The sequence below is a fragment of the Acinonyx jubatus genome, chromosome E1 (assembly GCF_027475565.1).
Source record: "Acinonyx jubatus isolate Ajub_Pintada_27869175 chromosome E1, VMU_Ajub_asm_v1.0, whole genome shotgun sequence".
Classification (NCBI taxonomy): Eukaryota; Metazoa; Chordata; class Mammalia; order Carnivora; family Felidae; genus Acinonyx; species Acinonyx jubatus.
In genome coordinates this window covers 12999800-13019596 of record NC_069397.1, presented here as the reverse complement: position 1 = coordinate 13019596, position 19797 = coordinate 12999800, and the positions used below count along the sequence as shown (strand labels likewise).

The following is a 19797-nucleotide window of genomic DNA, read 5'->3' as shown; positions in this document are numbered from 1 at the left end:
AGTGGCCCCGACCCCAGGGCCCCGGCCCAGAGGAGGGAGCTGCCCACGGAGAGGCTGGTAAATGAAGGAACACAGATTTCCCTGCCCGCATCTCATCACCTCCAGAGCCGGTGGGGAAAGAGGGCTCTCTCCTTACCTGCCACCCTTAGACCTAAGAGCCCCTGGCTGAGCCCGAGGAACGCTCGTCCAGGTCCCAGGTCCCTGGAGGGGGCAGCCGCGGCCCCGCGCCTCCCCCACCCCCCGACAGCCCCCGGAGAACTCACACCACCAGGTAGGTCAGGATGGAGACCTGCAGCAGCCGGTAGAGCAGGCCCACCTTCTTGTTCTTGGCGATGACATATTTCTCGGTCTTGTAGTCCAACAGCGACTGGGAGAGCCCCTTGCAGCCCGCCTGCCCCATGGCGCTGCCTCACCTGCGCCTGCGGCCCGGGCCTCCGCTCGGGTGCCGCATGGGAGTCGCCTCTCGCCGCTGGCCCCCGCGGGTCCTAGGAGACTCGGCACTGCGGCTCCCGAGGGCGCGACTCCAAGCAGCGGGGTCGCCGGCCGGGCGTGCAGGGCGAGGAGCGCGCGGGGGCACCGGCCGCTGCGGGCGAGTCTGCGGAAGCCGCGGCCGGGGCCCGGGGGGTGGGGGTGGGGGGGTGGGGGTGGGAATGGGGACGGGGGCGGCGCCGGGCCGCGACCTTGCTGCCACCTCGCCCTCTTCCTCCTCTGCTGACGGCGACACCCCGACCATCTGCCGGGCCACCGGCCGGCGAGGGCACTCCTGAGGCGCAGGACCGCACGTGCGGCGCAGGAAATCGGAAATCCGGCGCTGCAGGGGCGAGGAGAGGAGAGTAGGCAGGGCTGCTTTTCAAACCCACCTTTCTCTACTCCCAAAGAAATCCCAGGGGGGGGGGTTGAATAGATGGAATAGATAGGGAAACTGAGGCCAGGGGAGGAGGGACCTACAGCGCAGGAAGTGAGGAGGGGTTGAAAAAAAGTTGGAGGCAAACACACCAGGTTTCTTGATTTTTCCTGCTCTCTGGGGAACCTTCATTCTCACCACTCAGGCTGAAAACACTGAAGACAGGCCCGACCCACGGCTCCTGTGTCCTCTGTGTTTAAGTGGGTGTTCCTACTGCAGCAGCTGCCTCTCTTTTAAAACCCCACGTTCCCAGGGGGTCAGTTGGCAAGCAGGCCCCAGCCAGCGCCCACAGCATGAACTCCCCACCACACCTAGGACAGACAGATGGGGTGGGGGTGTGGAGATGCAGGCAACCAGGACCTAGGATCATAAAATATGCCAGGGGGGTGTTCAGACCAACTGTTTGAAAGGTCCCCAAAACAAGAGATGGGCCTAGTCTAGGGTGCTAACCCTGCACCCCTCTTCACAACAGGTGAAATGAAATGAGAGGGTGTGAGCGCTGGGATGAAGGAGGGCATGTCCGAGATCAGTCTTAGAAGTTACGACAGCCATCGAGAGGCAGGTCCCTGGGCGAGCTATGTGTGCCCCCCCACCCCCTCCCTTGAGCTAACACAGTACGCCCACTCACTTTCTACATCCTGCCACCTGACCAGAAACAGTTTGGCTCCTCTATCTACCCTGGCCTTTCATATACCTGTGAGAAGTTCCCTTCCCTGAACCACAGGCTGCAGGAGTTGGAAGGATCCCGAAAGCTCACCAAATGTGCCTCTAAAAGTAAAAACTACAGGGGCGCCTGGTGGCTCAGTGGGTTAAGCATCTGACTCTTGATTTGGGCTCAGGTCATGATCTTGACGTTCGTGAGATGGAGCCCCACGCAGGGCTCTGTGTTGACCCAAGCACGAGACCTGCTTGGGATTCTATGTCTCCCTCTCTCTCTCTGCCCCTCCTTCCTAGGTTCCCCACCCCAGTCACTTTCTGTTCCATTATTACCCCTTCTTATTCCCTGAAAGCACTTGTCATTCTTGGATAGGACCTTGCTTACTTATTGACTGTGTCCCCCACTAAGACCAGAAAGCTCCTGGAGGATGGGGACCTTGCCTTTGACATCTTTGTATCGTATGCCTACTGCTGTATCTGCCATATATTAGTTCAATATATATATATATATATATATATATATATATATATATATATATATATGTTGAGTGAGTGAACAAAATCAGGCCTGGTTTTTTTAAATAGGGAGGAAATTTGGAGCTGCCACCCTGTCCCAGTCATGACTAAGGATTTTAGAAGCTGATGTCATCCTGGGGGGGAGGCTTGGGAATTGTCACCAGACCTCCCTTCCACTCTCCTGCAGGCCTCTTCCTCAGCCCTCCTCTCACATGGATCTCCAGTACTCAGGGGAGAGGCAGCCTCAATGGAGTGACACCACATCTGTGAAGATTCCCATTAACCTGAGCCCACGAGGAGGCCTTTCAAGACCTCAAGATCTGGCCTGAAGAGTTCGAGGCTGGAAAGCATCACCCCCACAGAGCCCCCTCACCCTTGCATAAGCCGCATATAGGATGTGCCCCACTGGGTCTCTCCCCCCAACAAAGGGAGTTCCAGGCTTTGTGGCATGGCCTGCATGTTCTCCTGAGAGATCCTAGAGGCCACAGCCTTCATTTTGCAGGTTGGATCACTGAGGCCCCAGGTCATAGGGCACAGCCTAGCACTAGCTCCAGTCCAGTGCACTCTCCCCTGTTCTCGCTTTACCGAGTACCTACTGTGTGCTGCGGCAGAGGCTGAAATGCAAGGCTCCCTGCCCTCTGTGGCTCATATAACTGCCACTCTAGACCCTTCTAGAAAAGGGTCTCTGCACTTATTTGCCCACCAGTGTGGGCAGCCCCTCTCGAACCACCCCATGACTCAGCCAAGACCAGGCTGCAGTTTCTGACACAACTATCCTAAAGCTTTAGGGACCACATGAGGGAAGACTGAAGGGGAAAGGGCCACTCTCGGGGCTGGGCCAGACCCTTCCTGTGGATTCCCTTATGGCGCAGCTCCTTAAGACTGCTAGATCCAGACCCATCAGTGGGTCATGGTATCAATTTACAGGGTTACAACCAAGCACATCCAAAAAGAGAGAGAGAGAGACATTTCAAGAGTTGAAGAGTTCAAGAGCAAAAGCAAAAATGAGAGCGAAAATACCAGTGTAGGGTAGGTATAGTTTTCATGAAACTTTTGTTTTTAGTATGAGTGTGTCCATGTGATGTGGAATGTATTTCTTCCTGGGGCTCATGGTCACAACACTGTGAAAAATGCTTCTAGAAAGCTGCAAACCCAAGTATCTGCCATCTACCTCCATATGGGGGAGGCCAGCTCACCATTCCCACCAGTTCAGCCAAACACCCAATATACCCAAGGCGGGAGAAGGGGCCTATGCACTTTACATCTCCAATCATTCAAATTCTAAGTCAGGGATGTTTCCAGATCCAAGATGAATTCTCCACTTGAAAGAAAATTGCCTACTGCTTTTGATTGATAGTTTTTCCAGCTTCTACCTAACCCTATCTCGTCTTACAAGCCCCAAGGCACCCTGCTTATCGTCACCATTACCAGATGTCTTAGCACTCACTACTTGCCGAGCACTCTTCTAAATGCACTATGTGTGTGGGCTCACTTAATCATCACCACCCTAACCACCTATGTGGTTGGTACAATCATTATCTTTATTTTTCCCTAAGAGGCTAGATGAGTCTACGAGTAAGCATCTGAGCCAGAATTTGAATCCAGGTGATCTGGCTCTCCAACCCCAGCGGTCATCTCCATTTGCCACCATGAGTACAGTGCTTTACAGTTTCCACATCAATTCACTTGACTCATTCTGTGAACCCAGCCAGAGAGGTAGCTGTCAATCCCATTACACATTTGATGGAACAAGGTCCCAGGTCACCTAAAAAGCTAAAATTAGTCCTAGGTCTCCCAGCCATCCACTCAGGGCTCAGCCCTCTGGAACTGTGGCTTCCTCTGAATGACCTTTAATATGTAGCTCACACGTTTGCCCTGCTGCTGTGGAGGGAAGCCACTGCCAAGGCCCAGAAGTATAGAGCTCCGCAGAGGGCAATGGATTCTCTCATGATGCCATATTGGAGTGAGGGGTCCGTCAAGAGAATGGGCACCTTCTGCAGGAGCTCCCACTGCTGCGGGGGGTGGAGCGCATTCTGGCATGCCAAGAACTGACCACGTGCCTTGAAACTTCACTTCCTGGGTCAGGGGTCAGGGGTGAATGGCCTGTCTTCAAAGTAGTGAAAACCCCTCCCTGGCTCACCACCACATCCCTTCCCTCCCCTCTCCCAAAGACGTCTACGTGATGCTTCATTATAATGAGTGTTGGCAGTGAGTGAACCATTCTCATCTGGTTCACAAGACTTTGTCCAGCTGAAAGAGTTAAGGCACCAGCAGTAAAGTGATAGGGAATTATAAGATGAACTTCTTTTTTTTTTTTTTTTGAAAATGAATTTCTAAAGGGCTTTTTTTTTTTTCTTTTTATATCATCTCACTTGCTCCTAAGACTTGCCAACATTTTAAGCTTATGGTTCTGTGTGGTTTGGACCCCCTGCTGTGGCCATCTTGGTCTCCTCCGGGTCCTGGGATAATTTCTAGTTAAAAACATGATGGATCCTCAAATGCTGAAGTTGACACAGACAGAGCCCTCACATGTCTCCCCCAAAGAAATGTGCTGGACTCTTTATTTAAGGGGAAACAGACCCTCATGATTCTGACTCCAACCTTTTCTCTATACCATTCTCTCTTCTTTCTCCCACGAATTTTGTAGATCATAAGGGAGGGGGTATGGTGCAATAGAGTGGGCCCTGGAGGCAGGAGAATTATAAGGACATCACCCCTTTATAATCTTTTTTTCAAATGTTTAGTATCTTTGAGAGAGAATGAGACAGAGCATGAGCAGGGGAGGGGCAAGGAGAGAAGGGGCCACAGAATCTGAAGCAGGCTCCATGCTGTCAGCACAGAGCCCAACATAGGGCTCAAACTCACAGTGCAGAGCCTGACGTGAGGATCGAACTCACGAACTGTGAGAGCATGACCTGAGCCAAAGTCAAACGCTTAGCCGATTGAGCCAATCCAGGTGCCCCAGAAATCACCCCTTTAATCAAGAAAAACTCCCAATTTCTAGGAGATGAGGAGCTTCCAAGAGGGAAACCACTCTGCCTGCAGATGGGTGGCTCCACAGGAGTAGCCAATAGCATCACTGCGTTTCCATCAGAGGCTTGGAGGTAGCACTTGGTCACCCTGTGGCCTCAGAAGACATACTTTTCCCTATAGCCCTAGCAAGGGTGGAAATTCCCCTAGGTACTAAAGCTTTCCCTTTAGCCCAAGGAGGCCAACAAAAACTGTTCTCCAAAACATTAAAGGAAGACAAAAAAATTTAAAAACCACAAATTCCATATAATAATATGGTTCTTGCAGCAGAGGTTTAGATATTACTTACACACAGCGAATGTGTTTCTATTTCCCACCCCTAAGAGAGGAGGGTTCATGCAAGGCCTAGAGGTAGATTTGAGTCTGTGCTGGGGCACAAGAGGAGGTCACCACAACATAAGGCCTTAGAGGGCCATCGGCAGACCTGGGTTTCCTTCTGAGTCCTGAGTATCCTGGATGGCCCAGAAGGGACAAGAGTGGGAAAGGTTTCACAATAAGAGTGGGTGTGGGAAGGGTTTCACAATAAAAGACCTTGCAAAGTAATTTGTCCTTTAGCTTTTCTTTTCCTCCGATAGTCCTTCTATGATAAACACATTCCATTAATAGACATTACTGGTCCATTTAAGAAATAGCAGATGCATTATTAATGCCATTTCAGTACAGTCAACAGGAAAAGGTGGCTCCTCTCTGTGGGAAGCATTTCTGAGTCCATCAGTGGCTTGTGTGACCCATCTTAATTGATGGGTTGTTATTCATTACTTAGTTCTCAAAATGCAACCTGGGGAAAAACTCTACGGAGATATCAAGTACTTAAAAAGGGCAGAGTCAAGTGATGGTCTGCCGAGCACTAAAAAGGCTAAAGATTCACTCAAGTCAACCAAACCCTCAGAGTAGCGACATCTCTCACAAGGTGTGCCTTAGGGCAATCTCATCTTTTCCTTCCTCCTGCTCCCTGCATTGCTTTCTCCCATAACCTTCGCAAATTCCTCACAGCCATCCCTTCCACTCCCCTCCACTCTCCAGTTCACATAACTGAGGTAGTAATGAAATGAGAACGTGCAGGAAATCCTCGTGTGAAAAATACACCGTGAGTAGTTGTGCTTCACGTAGTTCCTGTACACAATTCTTCCTTAGGTGATTCTTGATCATACTTACTGTCCCCGCCTGCCTTTCCAGCTCACACGCCACATCATGCACACTCAGCTTCAGACGAATTGGCTCACATGCTTTACCACATCTGTCATTTTCCAAGCTCTGTGCCTTTGCCACGGCTGGTCTCCCCTCAGTCCTCCATGGCTTCAAGGCTCACCTTACAGGGGTCTGTCTCCTTCATGAAGGCTTCCAGGACCCCCTCTCCTTCCCTAAATACCCGAAGGACAAGATCTGTACGATTTAGGCAGTTACCATTGGATACATATCTGTCATACAGGACTATGAGTGCAGGAAAGGAATTTACCTTACTTTGTACCACGGGGCCTTCATCGAGTAGGTGGTCACGGAGGCTTGTAGAATAAGAGATGGGGGAGGGGGACAGAAAGGAAGGAAGGAAGAAACGGAGGGAGGGAGGATGGACTGATTCCTGATCACCATGCCTCTGGCCATTAGTCAGCATATTTGAAGCGTCTGAGGACAGAGTGACTAAGCCTGTGCATATTCATAGAAGATTTCAGAGATAATTCTGCCAGAGCATTAAGTTAAATTTGTCTCCTGAAGCAACTTCTAGGTCACCAAGGCTCCAAGTCTGTGCTAAGGCCTATCCGTTGACAGAAGTGTAATCAGATGGACACATTTGATCTCATAATTAGCATCTCCCAGGGGGCGACCCTTGCATGAAAATCATCTGGAGGGCTTGCCAAAAGAGCAGATTTTTTCAGGCCCGAGCTGGGCCAGAGCATCACAGCCCTTAGTGGGCAAGGCCAAGGAACCTGAAGAGCTGAGCCACCTGCAACTGTTGTGCCAGCAAAGTCTGAAAACCGCCACTCCGCCCAGGGCTGTCAGCTCCGTCTTGCCAAGCTGACAGGAAGCTTTTGTGGGAAAAAACCATTCGATTTGGAGATCCAAAAATCTGCTGTTGTTCCAACAGCTCTGCTATAACTAGACCTGTGGGGTTGTTTCTTCCTTCAGAAAACAGAGCTAAAACTCTCTGGAATGATCATTAAGATTAGCTGCAAAAGTACAAGCCCAGGGTAGGACACTGCTTTTTTTTTTTTTTCTTTATTTATTTATTTGGAGAGACAAAAGACCCAAGCAGGGGAGGGGGAGGGAGACAGAGAGAGAGAGAGGCAGGGAGAGAGAGAATCCCAAGCAGGCTTCATGCTGTCAGCACAAAACCTGATGCAGGGCTTGAACTTACAACCTGTGAGATCATGACCTGAGCCAAAATCAAGAGTCAGACATACCAACTGAGCCACCTGGGTGCCCCTAGGACACTGCGTTTATTAAATGCACCAGAACATATGAAGTAGGAGGTCTCTATATGTTACATTTTTTTTACCACTCTTTAACTGAAATGTAACATTTCCTTTAATTATGAATGTAGGCAACAAAACATGGCCATGTTAGCAGTATCTGTATCTTCACACCAATAGAAATTACAGATATTTTCCCACATTACAGTTATTGCAGATATCTCAAAATACATTTTAAGCTCACCACTACTTTAAAAGATGGGTAGTTAACGGGTGCCTGGGTGGCCCAGTCAGTTAAATGTCTGACATCAGGCTCAGGTCATGATCTCACGGTTTGGGAGTTTGAGCCCCGTGTCACGCTCTGTACTGACAGCTCAGAGCCTAGATCCTGCTTCGGATTCTGTGTGTCCCTCTCTCTCTCTGCTCCTCCCCTGCTTGCACTCTGTCTCTTTCTCTCTCTCGAAAATAAACATTAAAAAATAAATAAAAGAAGGGTAGTTATTAGACATGTTGCTTTAAAAAAGAAGCACATGAGTCTCCATAAGAACTTTTCAATATTCTGATTATTGTACTTCAATATAATTGGTTCTTTGTAAACTTTTTTTTAAATTTTTTTAAAAAAGAGAGAGAGACAGACAGAGCATGCGCCGGTGAGGGGCAAAGAAAGAGGGAGACACAGAATCGGAAGCAGTTTCCAGGCTCTGAGCTGTCAGCACAGAGCCCAACACGGGACTCAAACCATGAACTACAAGATCATGACCCTATAGGCTAAGTCGGACGGACTCTTAACCGACTGAGCCACCCAGGTGCCCCTGTAAACTTTTATTTTTATGTACTTGAAAACAGCTGATGGATGGACAGATGGGAAAATATGTGATAAAGCAAGCATAGTATAAAATGTTAATGGAAGAAACTAGATGGTGGGAAGACAGCTGTTCGCAACTGCAGAATTCAACTTTTCATAATACAATGTTGGGAGAAATCTGAAAAGGGGTGCCTAGGTTTCACCAGACCACCAGAGGGGTTTATGGCCTAGGAAAAAAGTTGGAAACCCCTGACCTAGGGGTACTAGTGTTCTTTACTAGCTAGCCAGTCTTCACTCACTCACTAGGTGAGTTCTTCATCATTGGACAAAGGACCCCAAGCCCCAGTGTAGAATTCCAGGAGTTAGGCTGGTAGCCTTTTCCTAGACTAGGAAATCTCAAAGTTTTGCAGAATCAAAGTGGGTCAGTGGTGTTTTCTCCCACCTCAGCCTTTCAACCTTAATCTTACACCTCACTCACAGCTCTGAAGAGAGAAAAGATTACCCCAAAGTAGGACACTAGTCAAATACCAGAAACCAAAGCCAAGATCACGAGAACATCTGCCGGCACACCAGGCAGGGCAAGTCCGGGCCCCTTTCCCAGGCCCTAGACAGAAGAGAAGACATTCCCAGAGACACGTCTTCAATCACTAGCCACTCGCCCCCCAACTCTGCCCTCAGGACTGCAACTGGCTATGGGGTCCCAGAACTTCTTTCAGGGAGGAGGGAGGGGGAGGAACAGAGCCTCCCACTGGCTCTCCTGGACATTGGAACCATGGTCCTGGCTCCTTTGTGGTACTTGGGAAGAGTTCCTCTTTCAGACAGACCACCAGGAAGGACTAGTGCTTCCTGATGCCCACCGGTAAATCTGCACAACTCAGTTCTCCCATTTCTGGAGGTCACACTGCTCCAATTCTATCTGAGTCAAAGCATCCTTACTCACCCAGAGGCTCCAAAGTTCAGAGGGAGAAATACACCTCTTCCTTCTATCCCAGAAGATGGTGCAGTCCAGAGGAGCTAATGAGAAGGAACCAGGGCCACATTTGAACTGGACAAGAAAGTAAAGCACAGAGGGCACAAAAAAGTCATCTTTTTTGTGGTGGTTGTTGTTGTTTACTTATTTTTGAGAGAGAGAGAGAGGCAGGGGCAGAGAGTGGGTGGACAGAGGAGCCGAAGTGGGCTCTACACTGACAGCAGAGAGCCTGATGCAGGGCTCAAGCCCAGGAACCGCGAGATCATGACCTGAGCCGAAGTCAGATGCTTAACCGATTTAGCCCCGGGCGTCCCCCCCAAAAAAACGTCTTCTTATTTCATGGGAAAGTACATGGTCTTGCCAACAAAGTAAGGTAAACTAAAGCTATGATTATATATGCATTAAGCAAATAAGTCAAGTAAAAACAGAGATCCCAGGACATGTTCATGCTGCTGATAACCATGTAACATGGCTCAGTCCTTCTGGAAAGCTATTTGGCAACATACAGCAATTACAAAAATGTCTTTAATTCCACTTTTGGAAAAGTTGAAAGGGTCTCTTTACAGTTTATACTGTAAAGAGCTCTGCACAGTTATTAATTCCCCAAAGACACACTAGACCAAGGTGTCACTTCCCATCCCCTCCACCTACATTTGTCAGCGGCATTTTTTTCTCTGACACTGGTTCCTTGAAAATGGTCACAAATTCTCACAAACGGCAAAATATATGATTCTATTTATGTAAAAGAAAACAGGGGTGCCTGGGTGGCTCAGTCAGTTAGGCATCCAACTTTGTCTCAGGTCACTATCTCACAGTTCATGGTTCGAGCCCCACATCAGGCTCTGTGCTCAGAGCCTGGAGCCTGCATTGGATTCTGTGTCTCCCTCTCTGTCCCTGCCCCCTTGTGCTCTGTCTCTCCCAAAAATAAACATTAAAAAAATTTATATAATGCTATTTAAAAAAAAAAAAGAAGGAAAACAAAGCAAAACCCCAAAACTATGTACTATATACGTGTTTATGTGAATATTTACAAATGCACAGGATAAAGCCTGGAAGGATGTACACCACACCAGTTCACCTCAGCTTCTAAGGAGGGCCACAGGGTGGGGCAGGGTGTGACAAAGGCAGTTTTTCACTTTTCACTATGATCTTACTGTGAGAGCGTTATTAGTTATGTACTTTCCAAAATATACTTCCACTAATCAAAGTCAAGTTAACTGAAGTTGGAAATTGTCTATTTAGGTGCGTCCAGCTACTTCCTGACCTCTGATACTAGAACTACTCTTCCTAAAGTGATTCAATGTTTCCCTTGATTCCATTTAATAAATCTGTTTTGTTTTGTTTTTTTAATTTTTTTTAAGGTTTATTTATTTTTGAGAGACAGAGAGAGACAGAGCATGAGCAGGCGAGGGGCACAGAGAGAAAGGGAGACACAGAATCCGAAGCAGGCTCCAGGCTCTGAGCTGTCAGCACAGAGCCCGCTGTTGGGCTCGAATTCACAGACAGCAAGATTATGACCTGAGCCGAAGTAGGAGGCTTAACCAACTGAGCCACCCAGACGCCCCACTAAATCTGTTGTGAAAATAATGGTAGGGGTGGCTGGTTGGCTCAGTCGGTGGGTGGAGCATGCAACTACTGATCTTGTGGTTGTGAGTTCAGGCCCCATGTGGGGTGTAGAGATTTCTTAAAAATAAAATCTTAAAAAAAAAAAAAATGGTAAAATTCTGGCACTATTACAAGGCTTACCATTACTAATTATAGCTAGGAGACCCCAAAATATCTATATCCCTAAAAATAGCTAATTTCCCTTCTTGTAAGGGTACAGAAAATGTGCATAGACCTTTCACTATATACGGATAATGTAAGACTGCTGAGCTTTGCCATATGAAGCATCCTTTCTCAAAATTTAATTAGGCCTAACAAGCTTGCCAGATTAAGGTTTTCACATCTGCTTGATGTCATGCCTTCTTCAACAACCAAAGTTCAGATGTTTTCAGAAGAGAAAAAGGTTATTTGAATCTGTGCCTACTAGGTGTTAAAGGGGGAAATGAAAACAGAGAAATCACAAGGGGCATTTTCCCCATGCTAGTGTCAAGCTGACTCCATCTTGATCCTTATCTGGTCAAGACAGTGGCCATAACCCATTGTCCTTGTATCTATACAAGCTTTGGCACTTCCTGTTCTCAGGAGGAGGAGGATGAACGGGAAATGGAAAATGCCTGGCACTAGAAAAGCATCTTTTAGAATAAAGGCCTTGGCCCAAGCTATAGCAGATGAATTTGTAAAATCTAATCATGTCTCTGTTTATAATAGTCCTTTCCCTTCTCAGACTGGTCCCTTACACAGTCTCTTGACTACAATTGCATTGGTTTAACTCCAATCAGATCAGCACAGCTCAGTCAATAGCCCATAGGTGGTCAATATAAGGTTTGACTGTTATAATGGGAGTAGGATCTTATTTGTAATAATAATATTTTTTTTAATTTTTTCTTAACGTTTATTTATTTTTGGGACAGAGAGAGACAGAGCATGAACAGGGGAGGGGCAGAGAGAGAGGGAGACACAGAATTGGAAACAGGCTCCAGGCTCTCAGCCATCAGCCCAGAGCCTGACGCGGGGCTCGAACTCACGGACTGCGAGATCGTGACCTTGCTGAAGTCGGACGCTTAACCGACTGCGCCACCCAGGCGCCCCAACGTTTATTTATTTTTGAGACAGAGAGAGACAGAGCATGAACAGGGGAGGGGCAGAGAGAGAGGGAGACGCAGAATCCAAAGCAGGCTCCGAGCTGTCACCACAGAGCCCGATGCGGGGCTCGAACTCACGGACCGTGAGATCATGACCTGAGCCGAAGTCGGATGCTTAACTGACTGAGCCACCCAGGCGCCCCATAATAATAATTTTTTAAAAAAATATAAATCCAAGGGCTGCAAATCACCTAAAACACTGCAAACTTGGACATAACTCCTGGATCCAACAATAGGAAAATATCTAAGCAAACTTACTTCTTTCTTTGCCTTCCAAGGCAAATCCTCTGAAGTAACTCAAGAAATGTAAAGAGGGAAGAAGTCCACAGTAGCATTGGAAACGGAGAATGATACAATAAAGGACCCAAAAATATGAAGGAATTCCTGGAAGAAGTGATGCAGATGGAATCAGATCAGCAGAAAAGCTGATCACGCTAAAGAGCCAGTGATTTAACACAGGTAACATAAGAGGCTCCATGAGAAGTGGATGGGTTCTCCAACCAAGCCCCAGAAATTGCCAAAGGCAGAGTGGCAGGGAGTGAGACCATGGGCAGGCTGTGAGGCAGACAGTGGAGGGTACACACAGCAATCCCATTAACATCAGGCAAAGTTAACTTCCCAGAGCTCTACAGGTTCTAGTCAAAGAAATAAGGGTGAAAAAGAGTACAAATACAAGAAAGACTCCACATCACCATTATTTCTTTTTTTTAACATTTATTTATTTTTGACAGAGAGAGAGCACACGCATGAGTGGAGGAGGAGCACAGAGAGAGGGGGACAGAGTATCTGAAGCAGGCTCTAGGCTCCGAGATGTCAGCACGGAGCCTGATGTGGGGCTCAAACTCGTAAACCGCGAGACCATGGCCTGAGCCAAAGTTGGACACTTAACCGACTGAGTCACCCAGGCGTCCCCCAAATCACCATTATTTCCAGACAGGATTTTCTCCTTTGAAAATCCAAGAGAATCAACTAAAAAGCTATTTAAAAAAAACAGAGTTCAGTAAGATGGCCAGATAAGATATTCAAAAGAACAAATTTTCTAAATACAAGGTCTATAATCAGCCAGGGGAAAAAGACATTTTTCACAGTAGCAATAAAAAATATAATATAGGGGAGCCTGGGCGGCTGTCAGTTAAGCATCTGACTCTTGGCTCATGTCCTGATCTCACAGTTGGGAATTCAAGTCCTACATCGGGCTCTGTGCTGACAGTGCAGAGCCTGCTTGGGATTTTCTCTCTCTCTCTCTCTCTCTCTGTCTCTCTGCCCCTCCACTGCTGGCATGTGTGCACATGCGCTCTCTCTCTCTCTCTCTCAAAAATAAACTTAAAAAAAACAACAATACAGCTGGAAATAAAAGTCTTCATAAATTAAGATCTCTGAAAGAAATTATAAAACCTTGCTGCAGGGTGTTTTCAAAAATCTCAGCGAGTGGAGAAATGTCTTATTTCTGAGTAAGAAAATAATGCCGTAAAGAAAGCAGTTCTCCTCAACGTAATCTGTACATTTATTTATTTTTTTTAATTTTTCTTTTAACGTTTATTTATTTTTGAGACAGAGAGAGACAGAGCATGAACGGGGGAGGGTCAGAGAGAGGGAGACGCAGAATCTGAAACAGGCTCCAGGCTCTGAGCTGTCAGCACAGAGCCCGACGCGGGGCTCGAACCGACGGACCGCGAGATCGTGACCTGAGCCGAAGTCGGACGCTTAACCGACTGAGCCACCCAGGCGCCCCAACCTAATCTGTACATTTAAATTAAAACCTCAAAGGTTTTCTTTTAGGAATCTGAAACACTGATATTAAGAATTATCTGAAAGAATAGAAGCAGTAATTTTTCTTAAGAATGAAAATGTCCTATCAGGTATCACAGTTTACTGCAAAGTTATAATGAAAACTGGTATCAAAAACAGAATCCCATTTTCCACAATGATCAGGTTGGCAAAATAGTGAAAATGTGATGATGCCCAGCTGGTGGCAATGGACACGGTGGCACTTTGATATTCTCTGAGTGGGGGTGTCAACTGGTAGAAACCTTTTGGAGGTTGTCATCATCAAAAACAACTGAATTGAAGTGTAGCTGACAATGTTATATTCGTTTCAGGCGTACGACGGTGATTCAACAACTCTACATGTTCTGCTGTGCTCACCACAAGTGTAGCTACCGTGTGTCACCATACAGTGCTGTCACAATGCCACTGGTTACAATCCCCGTTCTGTACCTTTCGTTCCCATGACTTATTTCGTCTATCAAAATTTTAAATGCACGTCATCTCGGAGCCAGTGATTGTGCTAGGAACTTACCCATTGACATACCTGAAAAGCACACCAGGGAGGATACGTGTTTAGAGATGTTCATCACACCTTTTCTTTGTAATAAAAAGAAGGAAAGAAATAGAAACAACCTGAATATCCACTTGTAGGGATCTGTTAGGTAAATACAATGCAGTGTATCATGGAACTGTTAAAAAGGATGGGGTAGATCTGCAGAGGTTGCTACCAAAAGATGCCTAAAATCCATTAGATGAAAAAGTAGGAGGGAGAACAATCTATACAATCTAATTCCTATATCCATACATGGATATGCATATGCTGGTATATGCAGAGGAATATTTTTAAAGAATACCTAAAAACGTATTAACAGTGGTTGCTTTTGGAAAGAGATTGGAGGTGGAGAGGAGAGGGAGACTAACTTTTTATTTTTTAGATACCTTTGTGCTGTTTAGAATTTATCGTTTGCATAATGCTAAAAAGTGTTCCTTCAATTGTGGTACTGGTACGGGAACAAACAGATCAGTGAAACAAAATTAAATTTCCAGAATTTATATGCATTCATAGGAATTTCACGAGTAGTAACAGCAGAATTTTAATTTATTAATGGACATTTCATTAAATGACATAGAGACAGCTGTTATTCACTGGAAATAATATAGTTAGACTCAAGGTCAACAGGAAAACAGAAACCACTCTAGATATTTCAAGCAGAAAGGGATTTACTAATGAGAGTTGTGTTTCAAATCTGTTGGGAGAGCTGGGAGATAAAAACGGGAGAGTTGGTATCACCCAGAGGTCGGGAGTTGCAGGGAGGGGCCATGCAGTCGCACTGCCGCTCAGGGGTCTGTACTCACCTGCCTCCACCACTGCTGCCGCAACCAAAAGAAAGACCTCCTATCTTTCCACCTTCCACTCTCATTCAAGTGCCTCTCACTGGCAAAATCGAAATTAGAAACCCACCTCAAAGGAGTCTGGGAGATGTTTGAAGCCTTTTAGCCCCTGCAAAATGGGAGAGCGTGAATAAGCAAAAAGGAGGTGGTTATTTCAGTTAACGGTGCTGTGAAAGTTCGTTATGCTTCTGGGAGAAAAACAAAACAAAAAGCAAAACTCAGTCCCTAATTTGCACTTTATACACACACACATTTCAGAAAAAATTAAAAATTAAAAAAATAACGAAAGCATCTGAATTAGATCAAGAAGACAAGGATATCTTTCTACATTATATACTGATACACCATTTAATTTATTGCAATGACTTTTATGATCCATGAAAACAAAGACTGTTCCATTGCAGGGTTAAAAGTGGGGAGATGGGGCCAAGTTTTGACAGCAAGGGATATAAAAATAAAATAAGATACTAAGAGCGAAGCCGGCCTGTAACTAGGCCCTCATCTCTGTGCCCCCAACTCCCAGGCCAGGTTCCATCTCCTCCTGTGGAAGAATGCTCTCTCCTGGTGACAGTATTTACCAAGGAACAGAAGTCTCCCTGAGCAATTCACTGAGCAGGAAGCTGGGTAAGGATTAGCACGGTGCATTAAATAGATGTATTCATACATACAACAGAAATGAAATTACAGAACAGTCTTGCTTTTCTCCTCACCTTCTAGTTCCTGTTTTGGTGACCTCTGCTTTTCTACTTTTTACATTTGTTCCAGGCGTGCTTTTTTTGTGTTCTGATTTGAAGTAATAGGCCACATCTTAGGATCTTGAAAATGCCAGGATCTTTAGACCACTGTCCCCCAAGATGTACTTTGTAGAACACTATGTTGGGAGACATCAATGGAAACGCCAAGAAAAAAGTATTCTTAGGCAAATAAGGTTGGAAATTGCTATACCTCCTCTTGGAGAAAAAAAATATCACAAAGTATATTTCTGTATTAAAGGCGCTTCTTTAAAGGAAAATTTAATTTTATTTAATTTCAAATGTTTCCCAAGTTTATTTTCTGCACAATACACAGACACTCTGGGGACAGTGTATGGTTAAAAAACAATGTTCCATTAACAATTTGTTAGATTCTGCTCTAGATCATCTTAAAAAAAAAAAAAAAAAGTAACGACACCAAGTCTCTAGAACTTGAAGGACTAGCTGATGTTCTCTCCCAATGGATGAGGAAGCTGGTCCTAATTTTCTTCTGTGAGCAGATTCTCTGATTTCAGCGAGGCCTTCCGTGTGCTGTCCAAGTTCAGATGCTGGTATTTTCTTTTAAAAAAGCCAAACTGAAACAAAGGAGGGGAAGTCCCATTATAGGCCCAAGATACCCATCTGTTTTAGAAAACCGTCATCTAGTTCTCTAGAACTTCTCACACCTCCTCTGAATTTCTCCCTGATAATCCGATCCTTCAAGATCAGTCTTAAAATGCTACCTTTCCACAAGCCTTTTCATTCTCCAGTCAGAAGTGATTTTCCACCTTCCTCTGAAACCCCAAACCTCCTTAACCTTTTTTTAAAAATTTGAGTGAGAGAGCATGTATGAGTAGAGAAGAAACAGAGGAAAGAGAAAGAGACAGAGAAAAAGAGAGAGAGACACAGAATCTCAGGCAGGCTCCAAGCTCAGTGAGGAGCCCAATGCAAGCCTCGACCCCATGACCTAGGATCATGACCTGAGCCAAAATCAAGAGTCAGGCACTTAATGGGGTGCCTGGGTGGTTCAGTCAATTAAGTGTCCAACTTCGGCTCAGGTCATATCTTGTGGTTCACGAGTTTGAGCCCCACATCAGGCTCTGCACTGACAACTCAGAGCCTGAAGCCTACTTTGGATTCTGTGTCTCCCTCTGTCTCTCCCCCTGCCCTACCCCAGGTCACAGTCTGTCTCTCTCTCTCTCTCTCAAGTAAGTAAACATTAAAAAAAAAAAAGTCAGACACTTAACCCATTGAGCCACTCAGGTGCCCTGCTCCTTAACCTTTTTTTAACTTAACTAATTCTGCAAAATATTATAATTTTGGCTATAATGGATCTTAGTTATATAAAAATACTCAGCCTACTACAGACAGTATGGCCTCCTACAGCAAGAAATGCACAATCTAGGGGCAGCTGGCTGGTTCAGTTGGTAAAGCATGAGACTCTTGATCTCAGGGTTGTTAAGTTCAAGCCCCATGTTAGGTATAGAGATTACTTAATTATAAAAAAAAAAATTGAGGAAAAAAATAAAAGGGAAACTCACAATCTACTAGGAACAGAAATAATTATAATACAGTGTGACGACTGACACCTGGAAGGGTTTCCAGAAAGTAGCTCACAGGAAAAGCACATAGCTCAGAGGACTGAGGAATCTCTGGGCTGGGTCTTAAGGGAAGAGTGTGAGCAAGGTGGGAAAGGGCATCGGGGTGGGGGGACGGCAGTATAGACAGCAAGCATACAGACACAAACCTATTTAGTTACACGTGTTTGGAGGAAAAAGCAAGACTTAAGAGTTGAGAAGGGTAAAGGCTGGAGAGTGAGGATCTTGAAAGCAGTAAAAAAAAAGTCTGAACGTTAAAACAGGGGAAGGAAAGTAAAGGATTTAAAATAGGGGAATGACCATCAAATCCGTTTTAGGAAAATCTCTCTGTATCTTAATACTTCACATGAGTAGAACTGACCTTGAAAAGGGTGATTATAATCACAATCAAAACCAGAAGGCCACCAGCACTGCTTATAAAGATGAGGTGCAAATACTCCTTCTCTTTCAGGAAGATGATAGTGATCTAGAACAAGATACAGAGATCATCCAATAAGTCTCCTAAAGCAGATGAGAAAAAAATTCCACATGTTATTTTAAGGAGCAAAATATGAGAACTTGGCAACATTCTGTATATTGACCAAGACTGATGACAGTAAGGGAAAAAGCTAAAGTTTCCTGATGCAGCATCTAAAATTACCTAACGAGGGTTTCAGTTTCTGGTTCCACATGTAGAGAGCGTGGTAGGTGCCACTCCGTACTAACAAGTAAAAAGCTGAACAGACTGAAAAAGCAGCAACTCTTCTTGGCGCCCTAAGAGAGGGGAGGATACTTGGCAAACTGCTGCCCCCAAGATTAGCGAGACAGATAGATAAATACAGGCAGTAGAGGCTTCCCAGCGCTGGGGTAGGAAAACCCAATCTGTAATTCATGAATTAATCATGAGAAGTTCAGTACTGACAACTCTCAGAGTTAAAACCTCCTGGGAACCCAGTCATATGGGAGCCTCCACAACACTATAAGGTTTTCCTCTAGGAGCTTGACCAGATTCCTACAGTAAATACTCGAGAAAAATCCCTTGATGCTTCTGGCAAGGGGAGAAGAAAAGGAACCATTTTGAAATAGGCCAGAGCACTCTGGCCTGCCATCGGGGGAAACAAGTTAATTGGAGCGTAACCTGTTAAGAGCCTAACTGACCCAGGGTAAGAGAAATACCCAACTCTAGGTATCCTGTCCCACCTAAGGGGACTGAAAAAAAAATGAGAAATACTTCTGAGGTTCACAGCCCAGAGGTGTAGGTTCACAGACAGGAGCATGGGCTCACTAAAAGACTGAAATCTAATCACAGGATGGTAGAGCACGTAAGCACGTCCTCCTTCCCCTCCCCCACACCTCACCACCACATCACTAAAGACCTATTTACAACAGTTCCTTTACCTGGTCCATCGTATCTGGTTATCAGGAAAAAAAAATTACCAGGAAAAAAGAAAGAAATAAAAAATCATAAAACATATCCAGATGCAAAAAACATTTTGAAGAGACAAAGCAAGCCTCAGAAGCAGACACGGAAAGGTGTTTGAATTATCATCAGACTTGGAATTTAAAACAACTATGATTAACATGCTAAGGGCTCTCACAGATAAAGTAGACAGCATGCAAGAACAAAACAAAGAACAGATAGGCAATGAAAGAGAGATGGAAATCCCAGGAAAGAACCAAAAAGAAATGCTAGAGATAAAAAAACCACTGTAACAGAAATGAAGAAAGCCTTTGATGGGCTCATTAAAAAAAAAGACTGGACATGGCCAAAGAAAGAATCTCTGAGCCAGATGTCCCAAAAACAAACAAAAAAAATCCTCGAAAAGCAAAGAGAACAAAAACTGGAGGAAAAAAAATAACAACCCCCCCAAAAAAAAACAAAACAAAAACAAAAAACCAACAGCACAACAAAATTATGTAAAGAACAAAACACTTTACACTATTTTGGTCAGTCAGGAGATCTGTTAAGGATTATCTGACAGTTTAACAGAGGTCCCAAGGGACTGGTCTCTAGGTTTGAGAGAACACTGAAAGAAAATCAGTTTTACATCCAGCTCTGCCACTCTGTGTCCTTGGGCCCCCAGCTCATCATCTTCAAAATGATGACCTATTTTAAATGATCTCTAAGTCCTTTCCAACTCTGTTCTGACATCATTCTAACAGCTCTTTTTGACCTTAGGGCACAAACCCCTAAAGTCTGATAACACGTTTGTCCCACATGAAATATGACAAAGACACTGGTCTGCTCTTCACCAAACTAAAGTATATGTTAAGATATGATAATGAATGCAAA

The 19797-nt window shown here is 45.4% G+C and overlaps 2 protein-coding genes and 1 long non-coding RNA gene across 10 annotated transcripts in view; 1 reads left to right on the top strand and 2 right to left on the bottom strand.

Annotated features, from left to right (window-relative positions):
• Positions 1 to 14462, bottom strand: part of P2RX5 (purinergic receptor P2X 5) — a 29661-nt gene extending 15199 nt beyond the window's left edge. For 3 of the 7 annotated variants that reach the window (XM_053211902.1, XM_053211907.1, XM_053211903.1), the window contains exon 1: positions 264 to 544. In XM_053211902.1, the coding sequence (XP_053067877.1) occupies positions 264 to 400 (137 nt within the window). In that variant the 5' untranslated portion in view covers positions 401 to 544. Of the gene's footprint in view, positions 1 to 263; positions 812 to 12295; positions 12422 to 14348 lie in introns of those variants that run through there. The other 4 variants (XR_008294077.1, XM_053211900.1, XM_053211904.1 and 1 more) reach the window with 3 other exon arrangements.
• Positions 147 to 14361, top strand: LOC113592735 (uncharacterized). Its single transcript, XR_008294079.1, has 3 exons — positions 147 to 271; positions 12316 to 12496; positions 14137 to 14361. It is a non-coding gene; the product is annotated as an uncharacterized LOC113592735 (long non-coding RNA).
• A 1731-nt stretch (positions 14463 to 16193) lies between the features above and the next one.
• Positions 16194 to 19797, bottom strand: part of ITGAE (integrin subunit alpha E) — a 72995-nt gene continuing 69391 nt past the window's right edge. For both annotated transcript variants that reach the window (XM_053211887.1, XM_015085640.3), the window contains exons 30-31: positions 17887 to 17991; positions 16194 to 16523 (exon numbers count right to left, since the gene is read on the bottom strand). In XM_053211887.1, coding sequence (XP_053067862.1) covers positions 16428 to 16523; positions 17887 to 17991 — 201 coding nt within the window. In that variant the 3' untranslated portion in view covers positions 16194 to 16427. The remainder of the gene's footprint in view (positions 16524 to 17886; positions 17992 to 19797) is intronic.